Source organism: Haliotis cracherodii, unplaced genomic scaffold (assembly GCF_022045235.1).
Source record: "Haliotis cracherodii isolate W230 unplaced genomic scaffold, xgHalCrac1.p SCAF_3, whole genome shotgun sequence".
In the NCBI taxonomy this organism is placed as follows: domain Eukaryota; kingdom Metazoa; phylum Mollusca; class Gastropoda; order Lepetellida; family Haliotidae; genus Haliotis; species Haliotis cracherodii.
This window is the reverse complement of record NW_027266286.1, coordinates 68,097,783-68,122,820: the sequence shown is the minus strand read 5'-3', so window position 1 is coordinate 68,122,820 and position 25,038 is coordinate 68,097,783. Positions and strand designations below refer to the sequence as shown.

Here is a 25,038-nt window from a genome sequence, read left to right as displayed (position 1 = left end):
TAATCCGAAATTCTCTCTCTTCTTTTACTTTCTCAGCTTTCAATTCTAACTTCTCAGCTTCCAATCTCATTTTGTCATTTTCAGCCTCAATTCTCAACTTGTCTTTTTTTCTCAGCTTCCAATTCTCTGTCAAATTTGTCTTTCAAATTCTAATTTCTTTAACGCGAAAACATCAGTTTTTTCTTCAATCAAAGCCAAAGCATCATCATCCATATTTTCTTCCACAACCAGGTAATTATGTTATCAAAATGTTCTTGACATGCATCTAAAGCATACCCGATTTGATGACAAGTTTGTAATGTTTGGTCAATTCGACCAGTTCAGACTTTCTGTGCATAGAGACTTGTTTCGTTGTATGTTTGCTAACACAGTCTGAACACCATAGTGATTGTTGGCTTCACACAATATCAAATAATAAAATGTTTATTCAATAATGTTGACAAATACTACATAAATTGCGATCCCGGTCTAGCCCCCAATTTCTGTTACATGTTGATTCCCAAATTGAAACAATGTATTAACCCTAACCCAGAAATCTGTAGTAAAAATGTGAAACCAACCATGGTACAATCAACAAAGTATTACAACATTCACTAGGTTTACAAATCAACACAAATTACTGCACAGCAATTACAATGTCAGTAAACAATAGAGTGGTGGTAGAATATTCAATAATAGTATATAATATGATGGCAGTGGTCAGTATCAAATGCAAAAATACAGTGACGATAGCAAAAGTAATTGATAATAGTATAGTCACTACACGGCGACGGTGGTCAAGCTTCAAAGATTGGCCTATGCAAAGAATAGGGGGTGATCTTCACACGAAAGCTGGTCTTGATGTAATCTCAGATGAAAATGTGTCATGAAAAGTGTGAGAGATACTAGAGGTCTGCTCTTTGTCGCTTATATACAGTCCATCTAGCTACTGGAAATCTCTGTTTATATAACACGCTATCACCGTTCGCGATATACCGGAAGCTGACAAAATAAACTAGCATCTTCTTACATTAAATAGTACTACATTTCTGAGGACTTATCATTTTCTAAATACAATGCAGTGAGCGTCTACCGAATATCAACAGACACAATGTAACAGTTATAATCACTGTTCAACAATAAAATACACTGCCATATAAATAAATAAACACAAAACAACGAAACGAACGTAATCTGCACAGTTATTTACCCAGTCGGGATTCTGGGTTTGAACAGGTTCCCAGCAATCGATGCCTGGGCGACAGAGTGGATCGGGTGGTCTTTCTGGATGACTTGGTTGATTGCGCATCGTCGAACCCTGATGACACCGTTTATCTATCACTGGTTTGTCTGACGCAATTATTAATGATCCGCCATCATGTAGCTAATACAACCTTAAACAATTAAAACAAAATCTATTGTTCCATTTGCGAAATTTGATCACTAGTTTTACATTTGTTTGTGTTACTTTAACGTTTTGAGGGATTTAACTTTGAAGTGACTTCTTGTCGCATTATTCAGACACCTATTCTGAAGACGCCTCAAAAAGTGACATGTCGATGAAAATGCTTTATTATTTGAAACATTGAAGACTTGTAGAAATCCTGTAGAGAAAGCTGTTGAAATTAAACAGTATTCAGCTTTCAGCAAATTTGTTGGAAAGATAGATCTAGTGGGTTAGGAAGGCTTTGTCAAATGACGGAGATATGTTATTATTGCAACAGGAGATTTCAAGGTTAGTATCAGTGATTTTTGTTCTCTATAATATTATTTGGCAGTTAATTTGTGAATTTTCTAGAAATGTCGAGACAAGCATGTGAACATCAATGTAGACACCAGTTGGTTAAAGCTGTTCTCATCCATTTGTTTGAGAGGTTACATGGATGCTGGCACATGGTGGGATTGTAGTTTGTACGATATTACTTTGTTTTATAATTTGTTTATCCCCGAACTAAGTTAAATTTTGTTTACCCCTGTACCCAGATATATTTCGTTTACCAATGTACCCAGATATATTTTGTTTACCACTGTACCCAGATATATTTTGTTTACCCCTTTATCCAGACATATTTTGTTTATCCCCGTACCCAGCTGTATTTTGTTTATGTCCGTACCCTGCAATATCCAAGCTATATTTTGGCGCCAGTAAACAATGCAACCTAGATCAGAGAAACCAGCTGTTGATATTATGAGCACCATCACCATAAGTACATGTACGATGACACGCCAACTAACACGTTTCAGAGCCAGACCATGCGATCCGTTTAGTTGCCTCTTGCAAGCATCTGTTGCTGGGACCTAATATAACATGGACTCCGTATCGTATCTGTAGAAATGTGTTTGTGGTAACATTTTTATATAATACTACACCTACAATTAGTCAATATGATATTATTAAATATATAAATTCTATTTATTTGAGTCTTCGCTTTCAAATACAAACGAATTAATGCTCTAATGAGAATGTCTGAAAATAAAGGCGACTATGCTTGTCGTAAGAGGCGACTAAAGGGATCGGGTGGCCAGGCTCGCTAATTAATGCATTTCATCTATCCGAATTGCGTGGATCAATGCTCATGATATTAATCACTGGATTCATGTAGCTGAAATATTGCTGAGTGCGGCGTTAAACAACAAATCAAACAATCAATCTGGAAATAAGTTCATGGTCCTACGGGTAATATTTTAACTTAATGGCTGTTCACAAAAATTGGGCCTGAGACTGATATGATCAACAACCACTCAAGCCGTCTAGGTTGGATGAGTCAATATCATCCAGGTTTTACATCAAACCATAATCAAACTATTCCTGTCTCATGTTATTTATGGGAACTTGTTATGTCAGGGAACCCCAACAGGGATGCACAAGTTAGTATGTTATACGCCGTATTTAGCACTATTCCAACAGAACCACGGTTAAAGATACCAGAATCAACCTCGCAAATTGTTCCCATCTGGGAACCTTAGAATTGATAAGCCAACGCTTTTACCCCTACAGCCCGTGTTATTGGCACTTTACAGCTACGATACAATCCAACAGTGTGTCTGTGTTGTTTAACGTCCAACTCAGCAATATTCCAGCTATGTGACGGCAGTGAGTTAATAATCGTGTCTTTATCAGGCAATCCAAAGACTGACATCACGGATCTTCACGGGTTCAATCCAATGTTTATGGTCACAGAGCCTGTAAACACATAACCATGTACACATGGGGCGATGACTAACCATGGTTCTCAACGTGGTTCTCAATCCAAACAACATACGTAATCATATTGCACGTTTTCTTCCATCAACTACACAAAAGTGGTAAATGCTTGTATTTGTCCCTAAGTCGACGTCTTCTCTGGAGGTTCTCGCCCAGCTTGTGCTGAGGAGCGGACCTCCGCGACCTTTGGCAACGTGAAGACACTGATATGCGTTGTGAGCAGGACTGATTGGTCCCCTGCGAAAGAGCAGCTTTATTTAGAGTGAGTGAGTAGGATTTTTGCTTCGCCTTTATCAATATTTCAGCCATATCATGTGGGGAATCCAAACCGGGTCTTCGACGTTGCCAACGCTTTAAAGCCAACGCTTTAACCACTAGGCTACTCCACCATCTGAAACGACTGCCACAATAACATCCTCGATTACCTAGGGTATAATGTCTCCATATGTCATACCTCCTGGACCCATTCGACACTATTGGTTCGTTTTCGGGTTCGACCGATCTGTGCACACTCTCGTTCGAGCTGAGGTGTAGTGAAATAGGGTTTAACGTTTTTTGGTTGTTTTGTCAAGAATATTGTACTTATATAGCGACGTGCATGCACGTGTGTGTGCACGGAATCGGGTGGTCGGGCTCGCTGACTTGGTTAATGCATGTCATCGATGCTCATGATGTCAAACACTGGATTGACTGGTCCAGACTCGATTATTTACAGACCACCGTCATATAGCTGGAATATTGCTGAGTGCGGCGTTAAACTACAAAAACATTAAAGAAAGGATAGATTTCCATCCACAGCTACGCCGAACAATGGCTAATTGACTGCAAAGAGCTTCACACTGGTTTGGGTTGAAGGGCACATATAATGATATTTGACTTTCAGCAGAAAGCTTTTCACGAAACGTCAACATATGGATTTAAAAATAACCATTGAACCAAAGGCACCTGTAAACATTTGACGGCTTGCAAAGTTTCGTGTATGTATTTAGGACGGGATTTTGTTTAAAAAAACATAACGGAAAACAATTCAAAAGCTCAACGTATCCAAGCAATAAAGGGGAAAATTTCACCAAGTAAAAATAAGTGCATAACATTCACTCACGTGCAATTTTCCCATTTAGCCAAATAAATGTTAAAATGTTGGATAGGTCGATCGTTACTGAAAAACATGAAACTTTTTTAAAATTTCCGTTTATTTGTATAACAGGAACACCCTGACCCTATTGCTGGTGTACGCAATGCACTGTTTGTTTTTCATCTACAGAATAATATTCATCCTGTTATGATGAGTTCTTTGCAAATATACCGTTAGCTGCTAATTTGTTTGTTTAACTCCAGACGGAAGATAAAACGGTTTATTAGTAGTCATAAGGATGTGTTCTACTTGCTTTATCGACGTGTAATATACAAAATCAATGCCAGCGAATGATTTGACTGGATTTGACGTCCCTTACACAATTTGCAAAAATGTTTCTTAGATTTAAAGCCGTATTTCGTCCACTTGTAAACAACCTAGTTTGACCATAAAATCAGTTGACACGATGGTGCATTTTCTGACTGTGCTGAAACTAAAAACAATATGTTAATTTTGTATTACGTCTGCTGTGTACAAGTGTAGAGATTCTGAAGCTGACAATTGCTGATTAGGTTTGTGGATAATCGATTCGATAGTAAACATACGTTTGCTGAAGACCTTTTCTACCCCGGATCTTCACGGGAGTATACAACCCAAGCTACCTGTTAGGTGCTAGAATATGTGCCCACATTATCATCTTATACATGTAATATCGTGAGCCCAATCACGGTTGGGTGGACAGAGAAAGATGAACAATGTCATTTGACTAAAAAGACACCTTATGGCTTATGCACATGAATGGGAATGTCTGCTTGGTTTGAAAAAATCAATACAAGGCAATTTGGCCATGAAGTTAATCTTACCCTTCAGATGCATGTATACTCACACGCAAAAGAAACGCAAGTCGAGTATGCTGTATACATGTTATTTATTTTCAACAGTAAAGACAAGAAATACTAATAGGGCAAGATTGACAAAAATTTGACTGAAGACAGTTTAATGGATTAAAAGGCAGATGACAGATGATTGGTTTTTTTCAAATGTTAAGGGCTTACACATTTTCGGGTCAGTACCCAAAATATCAGTCAATACCTGGTGTGACCACCATTAGCATTGATCACTGTACATTGAGTGGATCAGACGAGTTGTGAAGGCCCCACACATCCAGAGCGGCTGTGCGTAGTTCATCGGCATTTGTAGGGAATGGGCGCACATTGTGCAGACGCATTTGTACCTCATCCCACAAGTGTTCGATGGGGTTCAGATCAGGGCTGATGGATGGCCACGGTAGAACACGGATGTTGTGTTGTTGCAGAAAGGCCATGGTTGCTCTGGCAACATGGGGACGAGCGTTGTCCTGCTGGAAAATGTGTTGTTGATGTTGTGCAAAAAATAGAACAACGTGGGGTCTGATCACTTGGTCGATATACCGCTGAGCAGTACCGACCTTGACCAACATTCAGAAAGCACATGGGTCCAAGTCTCGCATTCAGTCCAATCCCTGCCCATATCATGACGCTAGGTCCACCCCATGGATCCCTTACCACAACGTTTCTGTCAGCGAAACGATCACCTCGACGCCGCCAAATTCTGACTCTTCTCGTCTGCATGGGAGACACAAAAGCGACTTTCATCAGAGAAGATGACACGCCTCCACTCACGATGACGCCAGTGGCGATGACCCTGTGTCCACTGAAGTCGTGCTTGTCGATGCCGTGGTTGGATAACAGGACGACGTTCAGGTCGGCGACATCTGAGGTTGTTGGAACGGAGACGTCGGATCACAGTGTCCCGGCTTATGTGTCGATTATGTGTCTGTCGAGCACTTTCACTTGCAGTTAGGAACGGATGGTTTTGACGGGTAATCTGCCGATCTTGTCGAGGTGTGGTGACCCTAGGACGACGGCTCCGAGGAAGGTCATCTGTGGTCTGTGTAGCATTGTATCGATGCAGGAGACGATAAAATTGTGGTTATGTTAACGTTGAAATGGCGGGCAACATCTTAGACAGACTCCCCAGCTTCCAAACGTCCGATAGCCTGGTTTCTCTGAATTTGAGTTAGGCGTGGCACTTGACCAAGGAGTGGTAGGTCCAAGAATCGGCCGAAGTTTTATACCCACTACAGTTCGTGACAGTTCGTGCATTTTCGATTTCGCGAGAAATGGGTGCATGATACCCACATATTCATTGAAATGGTGCGTTTTGGCGATTCGTTTTTTATGTGGCATCTTTACTCGAGGCTTCCAAAATGCAACCAAAAATATTGATAACACCATCAGGTTTCAATACATGCTACAACTCGTGTCAATTTATGGTTCCGCGTTTTTTACCTTTTTGCTTAAAACCACTTGCGTTTCTTTTGCTTGTGAGTATATATCCATTATCTGATAGCGTCCAATAATGGTCAAATAGCCACTTCTCTTTCACTGATAAAACCACATGGACTAGCGTCTCTAGTGAAAGCACCGTTTCTGTAACAATGGACTCTGCTTTTGGAACAGATATTTGATTATGGAAACGTTTTTAGTAGCTTTTATCTACATGCGATATATCGGCGCAAACCTTTCACAATCGATGGAACAATATTTACATTGAACTCTGTGAACTCTCTCCACACCTCACTTTGTTTAATAACAGTGTAAATATGTTCTACGTTAACTAATCAAACTATGTTTTAGATTCACATTTGTGCATTAAGTGCAATATGTTAATTACACCGAAATTTTTTTTCTCATCTGCATTAAAGCCATTCGAAGTTTGCCAATGGGGGTCTCATACGTTATAACATTGCACGTTGACTTCTGTGAACTACACTAGATTGTAAAATGATTGTTGTGTTTGGCCGGAAGTCGACTTCTTCCCTTGAGGAACTTGTATGGCTTGTGCTGATCAAGCAGCAGATCTCTGCCACCTCGGGACTGGGAACGTGCAGTCACTGGTATGTCGTGTGTACAAGTGAGCGGTCTCTTGCGCAGAACATATTTAGATTAGAATGAGTGTGTATGTTTTTTTGCGCCGCTTATCGATCAACGTTCCAGTCATATCACGGTGAGGTGGTGATGGGGTGGTGTTGATGGTTTGGGCGCCCATGTTGTGGCTCCCATGTGGGGAATCGAACGAACCCGGATCCTCGGCGTGACGAACCGACGCTTTTATCACTCCGCTACCTCTACAAACCCCTGTCATAATATGAATGTGTCCAATAGGTGTGTCGTCATGATATTGTCGGAATAGTACAATGGAAAATGGTTTTTTTTATCATGATTATGGTTATTATGTTGTCTTTTATATTTAGAGAAACTAGTTTGCTCATAAAAAGAATTACATTTGAAAACAGTTGGAACTATTTGTTCATATATTTGACCACAAGGCCGATGGAACTTTTAATGTCTGTTCATCAATGTGATCGGGTGTATCTTTGATGAGACGTGGATAAAAATCCAGATCGCGATTTCGTCATCCTGTCATGTAAACCAGATGCCAGTAGATACGATCTTCAATGAACTATACGCCTTTCTAGAGCAACTTTTAAAATCTGATTATGGATTTGGGATTGTCAGTCCATCCCAATTGTAAACGTAAAAGACTTAAATCAGAGGACGGTTTCTGGTAAAGGTATTCTATCACGTATCAACATTCGTCAATAATATGTTTAATTTTCTATTTCATGAAGGCATTTGTCCGAACTGGTTTTAGATATTGAGGCGAGGCTAGGTGAAATGTGGTTTATCGTCTCGTTCAAGATTTTTGTACTTATATAGCGACGTGCATGCAAGTGTGTATGTAGTGAGTATGTGTGGCGGCTTTTACTAGTACATGCTTAGGCCTGTTATAATGTGCTAGAAAACTGAGATGCCATGACGCAGATCAGACACATTATACAGACTCCGAGAGGACCTGTCCTTGTTTTATACCCTAGCGTAGGGCCAGGGTTCACCAACTAACCGGTTTTAACGTATGATGGTATGGGGTTCGAACCACTGACCTTCCATTGTCCGGGCAGATAATCCACTAAACCATGGAGGCGATCCTTGGAGCAATTGAGCGGCGGTGTTCTACGTGAAAACATCACAAAAGGGGTCCAATATTGGAACATACACTTTACTACTGCATTTGAGGGGAAATGCGAAATGAGGTGTTGAACGTCAAGTACAAGTACCATCTTTGAACATCTTTTGGGGGGATCGAACCTGCGGGCCAGACGCTCTATCTACTAGATCATGGAGGCGATCCTCATAGATAATGAAACAACCTGAAAATATGCATATGACAATCGCTGAAAGTGCATGACATATTACCCTTATCAACGGATCAGTATCTATACATGTTACTCCACGGGGAGTACACAACCCAAGCTTACCGTCAGGGGCTAGAATGTTTACGCTCTATATCATCTCATATAGGGGGCACATATGCAGAGTTGCGTCCCTTGGGCACGCCAGAAACCTATGATTGTGGGTTCGAATTAGGAGATAAACCTACTGTGTTTTGAAATTTGATGTAGTCCCACTGTAGAATAGATTCCTCTTTATTTTCCAAATTATAATAAAGAGGTATCTATTCTACAGTGGGTCTACATCAAATTTCAAAACACAGTAGGTTTATCTCCATTCTACCATGACGCAACAACGCTTTGAAAACGGCGCTCTCTTGCAACGCGTAACACAGGTCCGCACTCTTGGAACATTCCGAAAAGTGGTCACAGGTAGTTATATACTAGTATGTAACAATTATTACTAAAGTTCAAAATTAAAAACACCATAGTCGTGAGTAGTTCAAAATAAGTGTTCAAAACACATAGTTTTTCAAAAGAAGTTGACAAATAAGACTCCAAACTTAGATCAAAGACAGATGTTTTAATTTCTACCAACTTGTTGTACTCTGTTGTACACTGTGGACTGACTCATTCTTGAAAGTTGCGAGAGAGATCATTTCTTTGAAATCGAACATGCCATCATTTCTATTGTAGGGGTGACAGGTTGTAGAAAAAGGTTCTAAAATGCTAAACAAATATATTTCTACAACAAACTTTTTGAATTAACATTCTATTGTACACTTAACATGTGTAACTGTTATTAGTTAGTTAGCAATTACCCCCTGTAAACAATAATAACATCAAAATTAATGCCTCCACCCCGAACTTGGATGTGGCAGAACTTGACCTACATCATGGTTACTCACACCTCGCAGCTGTCAATGGCTGACAATCTTGTGTTTACATTCTCCGTTGCTCCGTAAGCAAGATGACAACCCCGATCTATGATGTGGTTCAACATTGACCTGTAGATTTACTGGGAATGATCGAGCCTGCTGGTACAATATGATTACCAATGGAACTGAGTATGACTAAACAGACGCTTTTTAGGCTGCAGACGAGCCGGACATTTTTTTTACAGGAGGTAGAGCTTATCTCAGAATTTGATGGTGTAACCTGTCAATTTCAAGATTTCACGGATTCCAAAGCCAGAGTGTGAATGGAATGAGACATTCGTGGCCCAGACGTAGTGGGTCGTGTATGATTTTTTTAATTGTACCTGTTCTGAAACGAATTTCATCAAGTTTGACTTCAATGATGTAGGGACATTGTTTTCGTGGATTTTCGAACGGACGAGTGTTTTCTGAGTGATGGAATTTCAAATCCTCTTCTGCCAAATCCTTACGATGGTGGTTGACGGAGATAGCGACGAATATCGATCACAAAAATGTTTGTAAACAACAGGTTGTGATGAATAAAGATTTAAAATGTTATATTTTACTTTCATTGTCGGTTGTTTCAATGTGGAAATAGCTTAAATTGTTCCGATTCTTGTCACCATAGAACATTTCCCTAACAGTTTCATAAACGTTTCATCTGTATGCAAAAGATATGCCTTCATTAACTCTTTTAATGTCATCATCGAAGCAGTCAGGGTTGCGGCCTAGCCAACGCTCAAAACATCCGATATCTAACTACCGTATTTCCTCTATTTGACGCTATGCCCTCTGTTAATTTCACGAGAGCCCTTGATTCGGCGTGTATTAGAGACCTGGCTGGTATTAGAGACCCAGGGTGTATTACAGGAAATATAGATACGTTTTACAGTTCATATGGGGTGATCGATCGGCAGCCATTTTCCATGAATCGATATGTAGGCTATCTTTGTATTCATGCGCGCGTTTTTTGTGTGTAAAGGCTTAATATAATTGAATGGCTTTCCGTAGCAATAAGGAAACCTTTTTTTAACCAATCAGAATCAAGCATTCACCAATGTCATTGTAGAATCCCGGTTCGCCCCGATTATGATTCTAAGTTTGTCAGCACCATACCCGTGCTCGTGGGTTTCACCGAAGTGGTTAACGTCTGAGACCTGCATCACTTCGGGCTTTCCTCCCACATTAAGCTGACACGCCGCCATATAGCTGGAATACTGGAGTAGCGTCGTTAAACCCAACTCACTCACTCTTCTCATACATGTTCTGTCATAAGCCCATCACTGCTGGGTGGACCGAAACAAATCAACAATGTCATTTGCCCACAGAGACACCATATGTTTTATGCACATGAATTAGAATTTCTGCTCGGATGACACAAGCAAAAGAAGGGACTTTTGCCAAGATGTTTAACTTAAGCTAAAGGTTATCGGTAAGCTGATATCGTTTACTAATGGTCCCATAGGCAATTCTCTTCCACTGAACTAGAAATAGGTCAGACCGGTGAAACCACCTCATCTAATTCATGTTTATATCTATGCATAAAGATTCAGAGTTACAAACAACTGTCAAGTAGAATGTAGGCTAAGAAGTATGAATTATTCTTTAAGCGAACACTTGGTGTCATCAATGATTTTTATTGATCCATTCATATAATTTTCACCAGTATCTTGCCTTTTACGCCCAATGTTTCGTTGGATAATCGAAAACGTTTACTTTGGCGTCCATACTTTCTACATTTCGCAACTTTTGAGGAACAATCGAGAATACTATTTCTCCAAAGATTTCAAAAGAGCGTCACGCCTCTTGTTCAAAAGTTCCCCGCCAAGGCCTCAGATAAGCTTTCAAAAGTGTTATATGGTAGACGTGCGGAGGACATTTCTAAATTCTATGAATCAGTGACACAAAGGTTGTGAGTACAACTCCTTAATGAACGATATGTTCCCGTATTTCTTTCAGGTGACCCTTTGTTTGACTTGCTTTTGTATGTGTGTGTGTTCCGTGACTGTTTGATGGTGATTCATAAACACATCTTTAAAAGATATGTTTTGAATCGTAAGCGAAATATTCATATTGATCTATATGAACTCCTTCCATTTCCCTCTTTGTTTAGTAACAGAGTAAATACGTTTTACGGTAACTCATTGATTTACGCATATGCATTAAGTGCTAATGCTAATTACACTGAAACCTTACTGACATGCATTTAAGCCATTTCGAAGTTTGCTACTTGAGATAGGCTCTGTTTAATGTTATCTCCATAGGAACATACACACTGATGCTATGGTTTAAATACTGGAAAACCCAACAACGCGTCATTCATCAGCAACGTCCGGACTTATACATATGCCTGAGAAGATGCTGAACGTCAGAAAGGTTATTTCTTTGACAGTCATAATTCAAGTTATACCTTTGAGCATATGTTGTAAATCTGACGGAGATGTCATTGACACAATCTTAAAAGGCTACAATGTCCATCACAAGCCAAGCAATGAAGTTCACATAACTATTGAAGCAGGATTGTTAACTGTACAAGAACTGGACAACAAAAAGCAGTTTCTAAGCAGCACCATGTGGATGACCTTCTCATGGTATGATCATCGAGTTATTTGGAATGCTTCGTTGAGCTCACAAAAAAGTATTCTTGCTGACTCAGCCAAATTCTGGAAACCTGAATTGATTATAGGAAATAGCATCAAGGGACACGAGCTTCTACGTAATGAAGAGTCTCTGTTGGTTACCAGTCATGGACATGTTACATGGCTTATCACAGGAACAAGAGAAACCAGGTGTCCAATGAACATTTACAAGTTTCCCTTTGATACCCAGATTTGTACAGTTGTGGTTGGTGGACGTTTCGGTGTCTACAATAGAATACATATCTCTAGTCAAAGAGATGTTGACATGAAACAATTTGAAGAGAATAGCGAGTTTGAAATTTCCACTGAAGACATCACTGAGAAAATCAATGTTTATAAGGGACAGACATTGTGTATAACCATTCATTTGAAAAGACGCCCTCTCTTCTACATCTTCACCATCCTGCTTCCGGTACTCCTCCTCTACTCCCTCAACCCCTTTGTGTTCCTGCTGCCCTCACAGGGTGGAGAGAAGATCAGCATGGCCGTGTCTGTCCTCCTCAGCTTTCAACTGTTTCTGTCAATCATCAGAGACACCCTGCCCGAAAACTCTCTGACAGTCAGCCTATTCAGCATCTACGTGTCTCTGGCCAACTTCACCAGTGTCATCATCGTCGTTGTCAACATTCTCCTCCTCAAACTGAAAGATAAATGGGTCTTAAGAATGTGTAGGAAGAACTCTGCATCAAGTCAAGTCGATGTTGTAAGTGGCAATGTGGAGGAGGATGACCATACAATGCCAACGTGGGCAAATATTGAAACTCAACTAAACAAGACCTGTTTTCTGTGCTTCTTTGTGTTTAGTATTAGTATAACAGCCGTGATTCTTGGGATGCTGACAAGATAAAGAGGACGCACGTGTCAGCTTGGCTTGCCATATCTTCTCCCTACGACCGAAACTTTGAAAATTCCTGGTTTTACATTTGCTTGTGTTGCCTTGTCGTGTTTGGGGGAATTTAACCTTGAAGTGATCTCTCGAAATATTGTTCAGGCAAGTAAAATTAAATGTGTTAAATCCCGTTCTCACCCGTGAAGATCCGGGTGTCACATCATGTGCTCGAGCTCTTTTAACAAAACTTGTGGGATGTATTTTGGTAGGGGTAGATGTCATCCTTAATACTGGAACGGGTCGCCCAAACACACTGTGAAAAGCATGCGTTTTGTCTCTGACTTTATTATATATAGCCATGTCATAGCAGTTTTAAGACCAGTTGAGCTTTCGCTGCCGTGAGCCCTGGCCAGGAGAAAGACTTTTGTGAGTATAACATCGTGTTATTTCGAGGATAAATATGTGGATTGGTTACTTCGTGTTTAATTGTAAATAAGGTTGGCTTTGCCAAAAGGATTGTCCATCATGGAAATTTAGCCTGTCATATATATTATTTTCAATGTTCTTGACGTCTTATATTGTAATACATGATAGTTGCCACCTGGTAGTTAGTCATTTTCATGATTTCAGGCCTTAGTGTGATTGCTCCTACTTGCGGTCCCTAACTCGGACATTCATCACGGACCTTTTTAATGGGACACCTGAACATGTGAAAAAAGGACATTTGAATGCTACGACAGAATTCTATTTTATTGTGGAATGTTATATTCATATTTAGACCCTGTATGAACAGTGTTTGTATTGACTATACTGCTTTTCTATGTAAAACAAAGAACACTATTATCTTTTGTAATATAACGTCATTTAACCTGGTGTGAAATATTGCTGACTGTAATAAATGTAATCAACCTAAAGTATTTTTCTTTTTCGTTTGTAATAATGTGTGCTGTATATCCTTAGTTCTGCTTTTTATTTGTGACACGGGGGTAGAAAAGGTCTTCAGCATCCCATGCTTGCCGTAAATGTTGGTCGTAAGAGGCGACTAACGGGATCGGGTGGTCAGGCTCGCTGACTTGGTTGATGTATGTCATCGTATCCCAATTGCGTGGATTGATACTCACTATTACAATCTCTGGATTATCTGGTCCAGAGTCGATTATTTACAGACCGCCGCCATATAGCTGGAAAATTGCTGAGTGCGGCGTTAAACAACAAACAAACAAACAAAATTATCACGAAACAAAATATCGCAGTGGGGAGTTTTCAGAACTCCCAGACCCGTGAAGATTCCGGGGTAGAATAGGTCTTCAGCAACCCATGCTTGCCGTAAAAGGTGACTATGCTTGTCGTAAAAGGCGACTAACGGGATCGGTAGGTCAGGCTCTCTGACTTGGTTGATGCATGTCATCGATCCAAATTGCGTGGATCGATGCTCATGATATTAATCACTGGGTTTTCTGGTCCAGACTCGATTATTTACAGATCGCCGTCATATAGCTGGAATATTGCTGAGTGCGGCGTTGAACAACAAACCAACCAACCATCAGAACTCCCAACAGCCATGACGTGACTATTGCGCTTACTAGTTAATTATAAGTATTGAACTACTATATACCCATGGACTTATCATTCAGTACACCCCTGGGGCAAGGCTAACTATAGATAGTTGGGAGAGAATTGCAATTATCAGACGTGCAGCAGGAGCAAGCTCCCACTTGACGGGAGTAGTATAGGTAATGGTGATTCTGCTAGGCCAAATCTCTCTACCGTGGACAGTGAAACCACACACAGAAATATCAACATGCCAGAATAAATCAGACCATTTCTTATAAATAAATTGTAAATGTGATTGAAAGTAGACGCCAAATTAAAGCTCGAACAAAGACGGATAAATGTTTAAATACCCCCAAAAGTTCAGAAACTTAATAAGGTTTGATATATGCCATTTGAAATCTTGATGTTAGGTATTAAACTATTACAGATATATATAATATGAGTAGATCTGCTTGTTTGAGTCTTTTGTTTTTCTTTACAAAAACTAAAATGCGTTAGCTGCTGGAGAGATACCGTATATGTTGGTCATTAATCATCAGCTATGACCACATGGCATGGTCCAGCGTAATGACCAGCACAGAGCCTGTAAATGGAATGTAATTCAAACATCACAATCTCTCCACAGGGCCGAGCAAATTCCTACTTGCAAAATTGTTAGTTTAAATCATAGTTTCTAGATTATATACACTCTTCAAAAAAAGAAACGCATAGTTAAAAAATATGGATATTTATTAAGCGGATGTAAAAGTATCTACACAGAATATGCGTGAACACAATCAAATGAAAATAGACACAGTGATCGACAAAGATTTGTCGTCATTGTCAGCATTAATTCAGTTCAGTCACTGCACATGTGTAGCCACAAGGGGCGTCATGGTCAGTACCTGGTCACACCACCTCTTGCAGCCGTCGCTGCTCGACACTTCCTTGGCACAGATTGCACAAGTCGTCGGATTGTTTCGTGGGGAATTCTTCGCCTTTCGCGTTGGCGAGTTGTGTCAGTGTGTGGGGACGCTGGTGACGTTGACAGACGCGTCGATCAAGTTCGTCCTACAAATGTTCAATCGGGTTGAGATCAGGCGATTTGGACGGCCATGGAAAAGGACATTGATGTTCTCATTAACAAGGAAATTAACTGTTGCACGTCCTGTGTGGGACCGAACGTTGTCATGTTGGAACAGCTCCCTCTGGCGGTCCAAAGTTGGGAGGAGGTGAGGACGCAGAATTTGGTCTATGTATCGGTTTGCTGTAAGATTGCCCTGGAAAACCACCAACTGTGATCTACCCGTATAGGATATGGCTCCCCACACCATGACACTCCCTCCACCAAATCGGTCCACCTGTCGAACGCATTTCGGTGCCAAACGTTCATGTCGACGTCGGTATACACGTTGTCTTCCATCCCGTCGTTGAAGAAGAAAACGTGACTCATTGCTGAACCAAACGCGTCGCCACTTCCTGAGATCCCATGACTGTGTTCTGTTGCACCACCAGACACGTCGTTGACGACAGGTCCAACTTTTGGTCGTCTCGCTCGAATTCCCGTTTCCCTCAGACGATTTCTGATGGTTTGGTCGGAAATTCTTCGCATACCAGGCACTTGTCCTGCAGTGTGCGTTGCTGTAGCAAATCGATTCCGAAGGTGATGCAACCGGATGTACCGATCCTGAGCAGGGGTGGTCACTCTTGGTCTTCCACTTCTGGGATGATCTTGAGTCGAATTAGTGCGGGTATATCGATACCATAGTCGAGATATGGTGCTTTGGTGAACGTTGAAGTGTTTTGCAACGGCAGACTGGGACTCCCCTGCTTCCAAACGTCCAGTGTCGCTATCTCGGTCAGCTGCAGTTAATCTTGGCATTTTTCGATCTCCGTTCACGTCAGAAAATTCGCAATGAACTGATGAATTTTGTACGGTCTTTTATAGTCAGTGTCTCTACTTTTGTTTCCAATACTTTGCACGTGCATTGTGCTGAAAACTTTTTCTGATAGCAATTTCCGTGCTTCCTTTGCATTTTTGCTGATAAACGTTTACAAAAAAACATTTTGAGATGTGTTTGCGCGCGATGCACAGCAAACATGACATGATTAACGGGAATCAAACATAAGAATTGTCTTTATGACGATTGCTGGGGGGGAAAAATCTAATTGGAATTCTCAAAACACCTGTGCGTTTCTTTTTTTTTGGAGAGTGTAGATAATAAGAACAAGTGTCCTTAAAAAAGACTGGCGTCCCTAGACTGTCGCTTATCTAGACTTGCCTATTATAAGGATAGAATTACTTTACATCCATGGACATATCATTCAGTACAGCCTTGGTGCAAGACTAGAAGATATAGGATAATTGGAATGTGTACTATCTAACACAGAAGTCCACGTACAAAACAAATCGCCCAAAGCTATGAAATCTCGAATGACATACACTACAGACTCCGAGCCGACCAGTCCTTGTTCTATCTTCTTAAATATCGAGGAACATGAAAATATAGAAAGACAGCAAAGCCTGGACGTTAGTTTCCCATATGGTAAAATACTTATTGAAAGCAACGTTTTGTACAGTCTTTTCAACTGGAATAGTTGAACTTGTGATATCCGATATAATATTCTGTAGATAAGCTCTGATTCTAAAGTTCCAGTTCTTTCTTGTTGATTTATACTCCCACAAACATATTCGTTTGTTAATTCCCCTCTCAGTGTCCAGAGCCCATACACTGCTTAGTGGACAGAGACCAATGAACTATGTCAGTTGCCCAAAGAGACAAAACAGGATTTACAGCGGAAACATTTCATGGTCAATAAATAGAAAATACAACTGAGAGAACAATATTCACATTGATCTGTGTTAACTTGTTCCATACCTCTCTTGGTTGAATACATATGCCCAACGGTATTCAATTGAACCGTTGTAGATTCAGAGTTTTGCATCAGGTGCAATAACGTAATTACAGTGAAAGGATAATAATGACGCATTAAAGCTACTTTGACGCCTGCTAAATTTTGAAGATTAGGCTATCAAACTCCTTCCACCCCTCTCTTGGGTGAATAATACTGAGTTCATATTTCCCAAAGTACCTAATTAAAACCATGTTTTCGATTATCAGTTGTGCATCAAAGGCAATTACACAATTATCTTAAAACGTTCATATTGACATGCACAAAATCCATTTCGAAGTTTGCTTTTTCATAGGATTAGGTTCTGTTTAATGTCATCTCCATAGAAGCACACACTGATGATAGTACATCACTACAGAAGACCCTAAGAACGCATCATTCACTAGACACGCCTGGACTGATACATACGCCTGAGAAGATGTTAATTGTCAGGAATGTTATTTTCTTGACATGCATACTGCAAGTTATACCATGGATCATATGTTTTACGTCTGACGGAGAAGTTATTGACACAATCTTAACAGGTTACAAAGCCCATCACAAACCCAGCAATGTAGTTAACATAACTACTAAAGCAGGATTGTTATCTGTACAAGAACTGGATAACAAAAAGCAGTTTCTGAGCAGCACGATGTGGATGGTTTTCTCTTGGTACGACCATCGTATTGTTTGGAATACTTCGTTGAGCTCACAGAAAAGTATTCTTGCTGACTCAGACAAATTGTGGAAACCTGAATTGGTTATAAAAAACAGTATTAAGGGAGAAGAGCTACTGCAGAATGGAGAGTCTCTGCTGGTTACCAGTCATGGTAAAATTATATGGCTCCTCACAGCGAGAAAAGAAACCAAGTGTCCTATCAACATTTACAAGTTTCCCTTTGATACCCAGACTTGTTCAGTTGTAATAGGTGGATGGTTCGGTTTCCGTAATAAAATCCATCTCTTCAGTGAAACAGATGTTGACATGAAAGACTTTGAAGACAATAGCGAGTTTGACATCTACTTTGAAGACATCACGAACATCAGCGATACTATTGGACAGAATATACGTATAACCATGCATTTAAAAAGACGTCCTCTGTTCTACATCTTCACCGTCCTGTTCCCCGTGGTCCTCCTCTACTTCCTCAACACCTTCGTGTTCCTGCTGCCCTCACAGAGTGGAGAGAAGTGTAGCATGGCCGTGTCTGTCCTCCTCAGCTTCCAGCTGTTTCTGTCCATCATCAGGGACTCCCTGCCTGAGAACTCTCTCACCGTCAGCCTCTTAGGCCTCTACGTGACTCTCGCCAACTTCACCAGTGTGGTCATCGTCGTTGTCAACATCCTCCTCCTCAAAATAAAAGATAAGCCTCCACCGAAATGGATCTTAAGAATGTGTAAGGATAATGGCAATGCTTCAAATACGGTCGAAAGTGGCAATGTTCACGATGAAGAGCAGACAAGGCCAGAGTGGACAGATATTGAAACTAAACTAAACCAGATCTGTTTTGCATGCTTCTTTGTGTTTTGTGGTGGTATAACAGCCGTGATTCTTGGGATGCTGGTGCGATAAAATGTAAGATCTGTATGTAACAATTCATCAAATACGACTACATGTGTTAAAAGCCCCCTTGATTTGGTACTGTATAAGTGATTTCAGTAATACTCGATGACTAATCCTTACTATGTGAATCAATACCAAGGTTCAAGGTGTGGACATATTTCACAAACCATTGGACTAATTAATGAAGCTGGGCTTCGGTATGCATGTTCCTTTCAATGGTATCAGTTTGTTCAAACTGTTCCAATCGATTTGTGCAGTAATAACATGGAATTTTGTCATCATTCAAAAGCACTGTGTAGGTGTTGTTATCTATTTTAACCGACCCGTGAAGATCCGGAGTAGAATAGGTCTTCAGCAACCCATGCTTGCCGTAACAGGCGACTATGCTTGTCGTAAGAGGCGACTAACGGGAGCGGTAGGTCAGGCTCGGTGACTTGGTTGATGCATGTCATCGATCCAAATTGTGTGGATCGATGCTCATGATATCAATCACTGGATTGTCTGGTCCAGACTCGATTATTTACTGATCGCCGTCATATAGCTGGAATATTGCTGAGTGTGGCGTTAAACAACAATCAATAATCTAATTTAACCAATTACACTGAAACAAACACAAATACAGTAGGAATAGTGCTATTTGTGTTTATTTTAGTTATACCAAGGTTCCGTCCGTCCGTCCGTCAGTCCGTCTGTCCGTCCGAAAACTTTGTCCGCGCGATTTCTCTTAAACTATTCAGTGGATTCATCTCAAACTTAGTACAAATAATCTGTGTCATATGGAGGGGTGCAGTCAAAAGAAAAAAAATGTTTTTATTAATTTTCCATTTTTTATGAATTTTTCAAACCCTAACATCCGTCTGAAAACTTTGTCCGCGCGATTTCTCTTAAACTATTCAGTGAATTCATCTCAAACTTAGTTCATATAATCCGTGTCATATGGAGGGGTGCAGTCAAATAAGACAAATGTTTTTAGTAATTTTCCATTTTTTTTATGAATTTTTCAAACCCTGACCCTATCCTAGCTATTTAATTTGAAACTACTGACACACTAGGCGGGTCGGGGGTATTAGTGAACCACGCTCACTTTTGCTCTTGTTTCTTATTAAGCAACGCATTTGAAACATATGATCATCGTGTATTGCAGTATGCACAACACCATTGTCATGAAAGCTATGACCGGATTTACAGACATTTTCAAGCATGAATTCAAAATTGATACCCCAGTAAATACTTGTTCATATAGTTTTTAAAATGCATTTGCTTTAATTGTAATGGTGGCTGAAATTTTAAACTCCTTTCTGGTTTTACTGCGGTTTGAAATATAGACATTTCCTTCAGTGAACACATTTGTAAATTTGTAAATTTTCAAATGTTGTCATTAATAAGAAGGTTATGTATCATTCCTGATATCGAGAGTATGTATATAAGTTTTATATACTCACATTACAGGTACAAAGACAAGATGATCATATATTTCAAACATTTGAAATATTGGGTCCATGCTACTTTATGGGGGCGGTTGGATAGCCTAGTGGTTAAAGCGTTCGCTCGTCACGCCGAAGACCTAGTGGTTAAAGCGTTCGCTCGTCACGCCGAAGACCCGGGTTCGAATCCCGACATAGGTAAAATGTGTGAAGCCCATTTCTGGTGTCCCCCGCCGTGATATTGCTGGAATATTGCTAAAAGCGGCGTAAAACCTCACTCACTCACTCACCCACGCTACTTTATGGTCACATTTGCTGATACCATTGCCATCTAGGCTCAGACGACCTCATTAACCCTATGATTCAAAGGGACTAGCCAGGCAAAACACTATTACACTGGCTGACACTTTCCCATTAGGTTTATCACTTTAATCACTTCCCTTCGCTGGGTTGCCAGTCCTTTAGACAATTGCGTGGGCTCCAAACAGAGGTTTAGCCATTGAGGGTTTACTCACATTTCATCATTCACATTGGGTATTGAAAGTTTGTTGGGGTGTACAGCGTGTTATTACTCTCTTTGGACTCTCCAATCCATTGGGTTTTTTAACCCTTTGAGGAAACCGTTTTGAAAACAATTCACAATTCTATGTTGTTTTAGGTTTCAACTTCTAATTAGCCTGTGTTCATGTTCATGTCACAGTTACGACAAGCGATGTGTTGCACATCTGTGCTTTATTCCCTGCAGTAGAGGTCTTGTAGTCTGTATGCCTGCATTCAGTCAGTAAGAAAAGATCAGTAAAAATACTGGGTGGTCACGCGAAACGCAAAGTTTTGTTAGTTAATGATTATGGGGCTCTTCTGATCTGGTAGTGACTTACTCTGGTTGTATTGAGCAGAACTAGGGTTTTCATGTTCTGTTTTTCTAGTCATCCGTGGATAACTAATCTCCCCGTGATTGTCTAGCTTCTTGGGAATTTTAGTATTTCCTTGTTCAGTCAAAGAGGCTGAATATTTAGTCAATAGGACTAGTTCATATTCAGACGTCGTCATGTATTTTATTTTCAAGTGATAGGCCTTCTATGTCTATTTCCCGTTATTTAACCCAGTCGAAGTTATGAACGCATTAGAGTGTTGAGTTAATTAACTCAGATGTCAATTGGTCGCAACCGACTTCATGGGCTGTCAAAGAATCCTGTCTCTATCTTGTTAAGGTGTTGTTTCAGCTATTCTCATTTGAGTATTGTTGTACAGTTGCTGAGCAAAGCCGCTTGTATGTTTGCTCTGATCTAAGTAATCAGTGATCTTTGTCAGCGCAGATTGGTCTTATTTGATCCCTTTTATTGTTCACTAACTATTGGTACAATGAGTTGCTAGGAATAAACTTGAGAACCTATTGCCACGTTTTTATTATTAATTCATTTTTGTTTAATGACACCCCTGGTGATTGGAGCACAGCTCCACGACAATTATCGACGTGAGGATTGTGAGAAGACGCTGGAAATACCAAACTCGACCCATCTGTTCGTAAAATGAATTCTATTCAGGGAGTCATCATTATTATAATGTGGGTAAATATTTTAAAGCTTGTACATTTTATCGACATCCTTAACAAAGCTGTACATAATGTTGATAGCCCATATAAGAAATGAACGACTCATGGTTTATTCTCCCCACAGTGTTTTCTTGTACGATAAACAACTCCCACTCGTTGTTTATTTCTTAACTATAAAATATTGATGATAGTTGCTGTTTGGGTATACAGTGGAGTGTAACCTGGCACACAATAGGCACCCATCACAAATACATGCAAAAACAAGTCAACTGTTAAGCTGAAAACATTCCATTCGCTACGTCTGTTGTAGTCACAAATTAATACATTTGTACTTCTAAAATAGCTTTCAATCAATGAATGGTTCTCACCAATCATTTAGGATTATTTGTGATTATTGATAATGAACCTTTCTCATACCTGTTTACTATGAAATGAAAATCGTAATTAAAAATGGCAGATGCGTTGATAGATCTAATATTTCTTCCTATGAGTAGAGGTGTGTTGTGTGTGTGTGTTGGGGGGGGGGGGGGGGGGGGGGGGGGGCTCTGTGGTGGAAAGTTATATGTATAGGCTAAATAACAGAAAACGTGATGGCTTTGTCATCTGGCAGTGCACCACCCAATACTGCAGAGGCACTTGTACATATCTCTATATCATATCACGGGCCTATGTTTATGAACCACTGTGAAATAGTTATGGCACCAGGGATTCGCCAAAAGGTAAGCGTGTCCTTCCACACCCACGGCACCCAAACACATGCAAAAGCAAGTCAATATGCTCACATATGGTACAAGTAAAGAAAGGGCACTGCATTGGTGGTTAAAGCGTTCGCTCGTCACGCCGAAAACTCGGGTTCGAATCCAGACATGGGTACAATGTGTGAAGCCCATTTCTGGTGTCCCCCGCTGTGATATTCCTGGAATATTGCTAAAAGCGGCGTAAAACCTCTCACTCTTTCACTCTTTCACTCACTCACTCACTCACAGATTTCAAAAGAGCATTCAAGGCCTCAGTTAAGCTTTCAAAAGTGTTTTATGGTAGACACGCGGAGGACATTTCAAAGTTCTATGCATCAGTGACAAATGTCAGATACAATTCCTTATTTTGCCCAGAACAATATGTCGCCATATTTCTTTCAAGGCGAACAATTTACTTGCCTTTGTGTGTTTGGGACTGGTGCCACTGGCGGGTCAGGACACACCCAGCTTTTTGTGAACATCTGATATTATCACTATTTGACAGCGATTCATAAACACAAGCTTGTGATATGGTCGAAAAACAAAACATACAATCAATAGAAATACAACTGAAAGCGAAATATTCATATTGATCTATAAACTCCTCCATACCGCTCTTAGTTTGATAACAGAGTAAATACAGACTACGGTAAGATATTGAACCATGTTTTAGATTTACATATGTGCATTAAGTGCAACATGTTAACATCGAAACCTTTTTACAGAACTGCTCTAAAGCAATTTCAAGCCTTCTACTTTCAGAGGATTAGTTTCTGTTTAATGTCATCTCCATAGAAACACACACTGATGACACATCAATACAGAAGACCCAAAGAACGCATCATTCACTAGACACGCCTGGACTGATACATACGCCTGTGAAGATGTTGAACGTCAGGAACGTTATTTTCTTGACATGCATAATGCAAGTTATACCATGGAGCATTTGTTTCAAATCTGACGGAGAAGTTATTGACACAATCTTAAAAGGTTACAAAGCCCACCACAAACCAAGCAATGTAGTTAACATAACTACTGCAGTGGGATTGTTATCTGTACAAGAACTGGACAACAAAAAGCAGTTTCTGAGCAGCACAATGTGGATGACATTTTCATGGTACGACCATCGAGTTATTTGGAATGCTTCGTTGAGCTCACAGAAAAGTATTCTTGCGGACTCAGACAAATTGTGGAAACCTAAATTGATGATAGGAAATGGCATCAAGGGACAAGAGCTACTGCAGAATGGAGAGTCTCTGCTGGTTACCAGTCATGGTGAAATTACATGGCTCCACACAGGGAGAATAGAAACCAAGTGTCCTATCAACATTTACAAGTTTCCCTTTGATACCCAGACTTGTTCAGTTGTAATAGGTGGATGGTTCGGTTTATACAATAAAATACATCTTTCTAGTGAAACAGATGTTAACATGAGACTATTTGAAGAGAATAGCGAGTTTGAAATTTACACTGAAGACGTCGCTGAGCAAATCGGTATTATTAACAAACATGGATTATGTATTACCATCCATTTGAGACGACGCCCTATGTTCTACATCTTCACCATCCTGCTCCCCGTGGTCCTCCTCTACTCCCTCAACACCTTCGTGTTCCTGCTGCCCTCACAGAGTGGAGAGAAGACCAGCATGGCCGTGTCTGTCCTCCTCAGCTTCCAGCTGTTTCTGTCCATCATCAGGGACTCCCTGCCTGAGAACTCTCTCACCGTCAGCCTCTTCAGCCTCTACGTGTCTCTGGCCAACTCCACCAGTGTAGTCATCGTCGTTGTCAACATCCTCCTCCTCAAAATGAAAGATATGCCACCGCCGAAATGGATCTTAAGAAGATGCCAGAAAGACTCTGCTTCAAATAAAGTTGATGTTGTAAGTGGCAATGTTGAGGATGAAGAAAGTGGCAATGTTGAGGATGAAAAGCAGGTAAGGCCAGAGTGGGCAGATATTGAAACTAAACTAAACAAGACCTGTTTTGCATGCTTCTTTGTGTTTAGCAGTAGTGTAACAGCCGTGATTCTTGGGATGCTGACGAGATAAAGAGGACGCACGTGTACCACCCTGGCCTACAATGTCTATTTCCTATGACTGAATAATTCTGTTTAAACAAGACCTGTTTTCTGTGCTTCTTTGTGTTTAGTGGCAGTGTTACGACCGTGATTCTTGGAACGGTGACGAGATGAAAGGACGTGCGTGTATCACCTTATTTCCCACGACTGAAACAGTGAATTATTCTGTTCGTTTTAATTGTATACACATGAAAAAGTAATAGCTATGGACGTTTAATATTATGAATGTATATTTTCGGCTGAAAGACAACTTCCTTCTCTGAATGAAGCCAACTAATGGTCCAACAAGACATCAAGTATATATTTGTTTGTGGTTTTAAATTGAAAATATAAAACGTCAAC

The 25,038-nt window shown here is 40.3% G+C and overlaps 3 protein-coding genes across 3 annotated transcripts; all 3 read left to right on the top strand.

Moving 5' to 3' along the window:
* Window positions 1–12,353: 12,353 nt before the first annotated feature.
* Window positions 12,354–12,935, top strand: LOC139475645 (acetylcholine receptor subunit delta-like). The gene has a single exon (XM_071258833.1). The coding sequence runs from the start codon at window positions 12,354–12,356 to the stop codon at window positions 12,933–12,935; it is 582 nt and encodes a 193-aa protein (XP_071114934.1).
* A 5,392-nt stretch (window positions 12,936–18,327) lies between these two features.
* On the top strand, window positions 18,328–18,915 carry LOC139475644 (neuronal acetylcholine receptor subunit alpha-6-like). Its single transcript, XM_071258832.1, has one exon. The coding sequence runs from the start codon at window positions 18,328–18,330 to the stop codon at window positions 18,913–18,915; it is 588 nt and encodes a 195-aa protein (XP_071114933.1).
* A 5,251-nt stretch (window positions 18,916–24,166) lies between these two features.
* Window positions 24,167–24,667, top strand: LOC139475643 (acetylcholine receptor subunit delta-like). The gene has a single exon (XM_071258831.1). The coding sequence runs from the start codon at window positions 24,167–24,169 to the stop codon at window positions 24,665–24,667; it is 501 nt and encodes a 166-aa protein (XP_071114932.1).
* The last annotated feature ends 371 nt before the right edge of the window (window positions 24,668–25,038 follow it).

Coding starts and splice junctions, on each gene's coding strand:
- LOC139475644 (XM_071258832.1), top strand. CDS start 18,328: ATGAAAGACTTTGAAGACAATAGCGAGTTTGACATCTACTTTGAAGAC.
- LOC139475643 (XM_071258831.1), top strand. CDS start 24,167: ATGTTCTACATCTTCACCATCCTGCTCCCCGTGGTCCTCCTCTACTCC.
- LOC139475645 (XM_071258833.1), top strand. CDS start 12,354: ATGAAACAATTTGAAGAGAATAGCGAGTTTGAAATTTCCACTGAAGAC.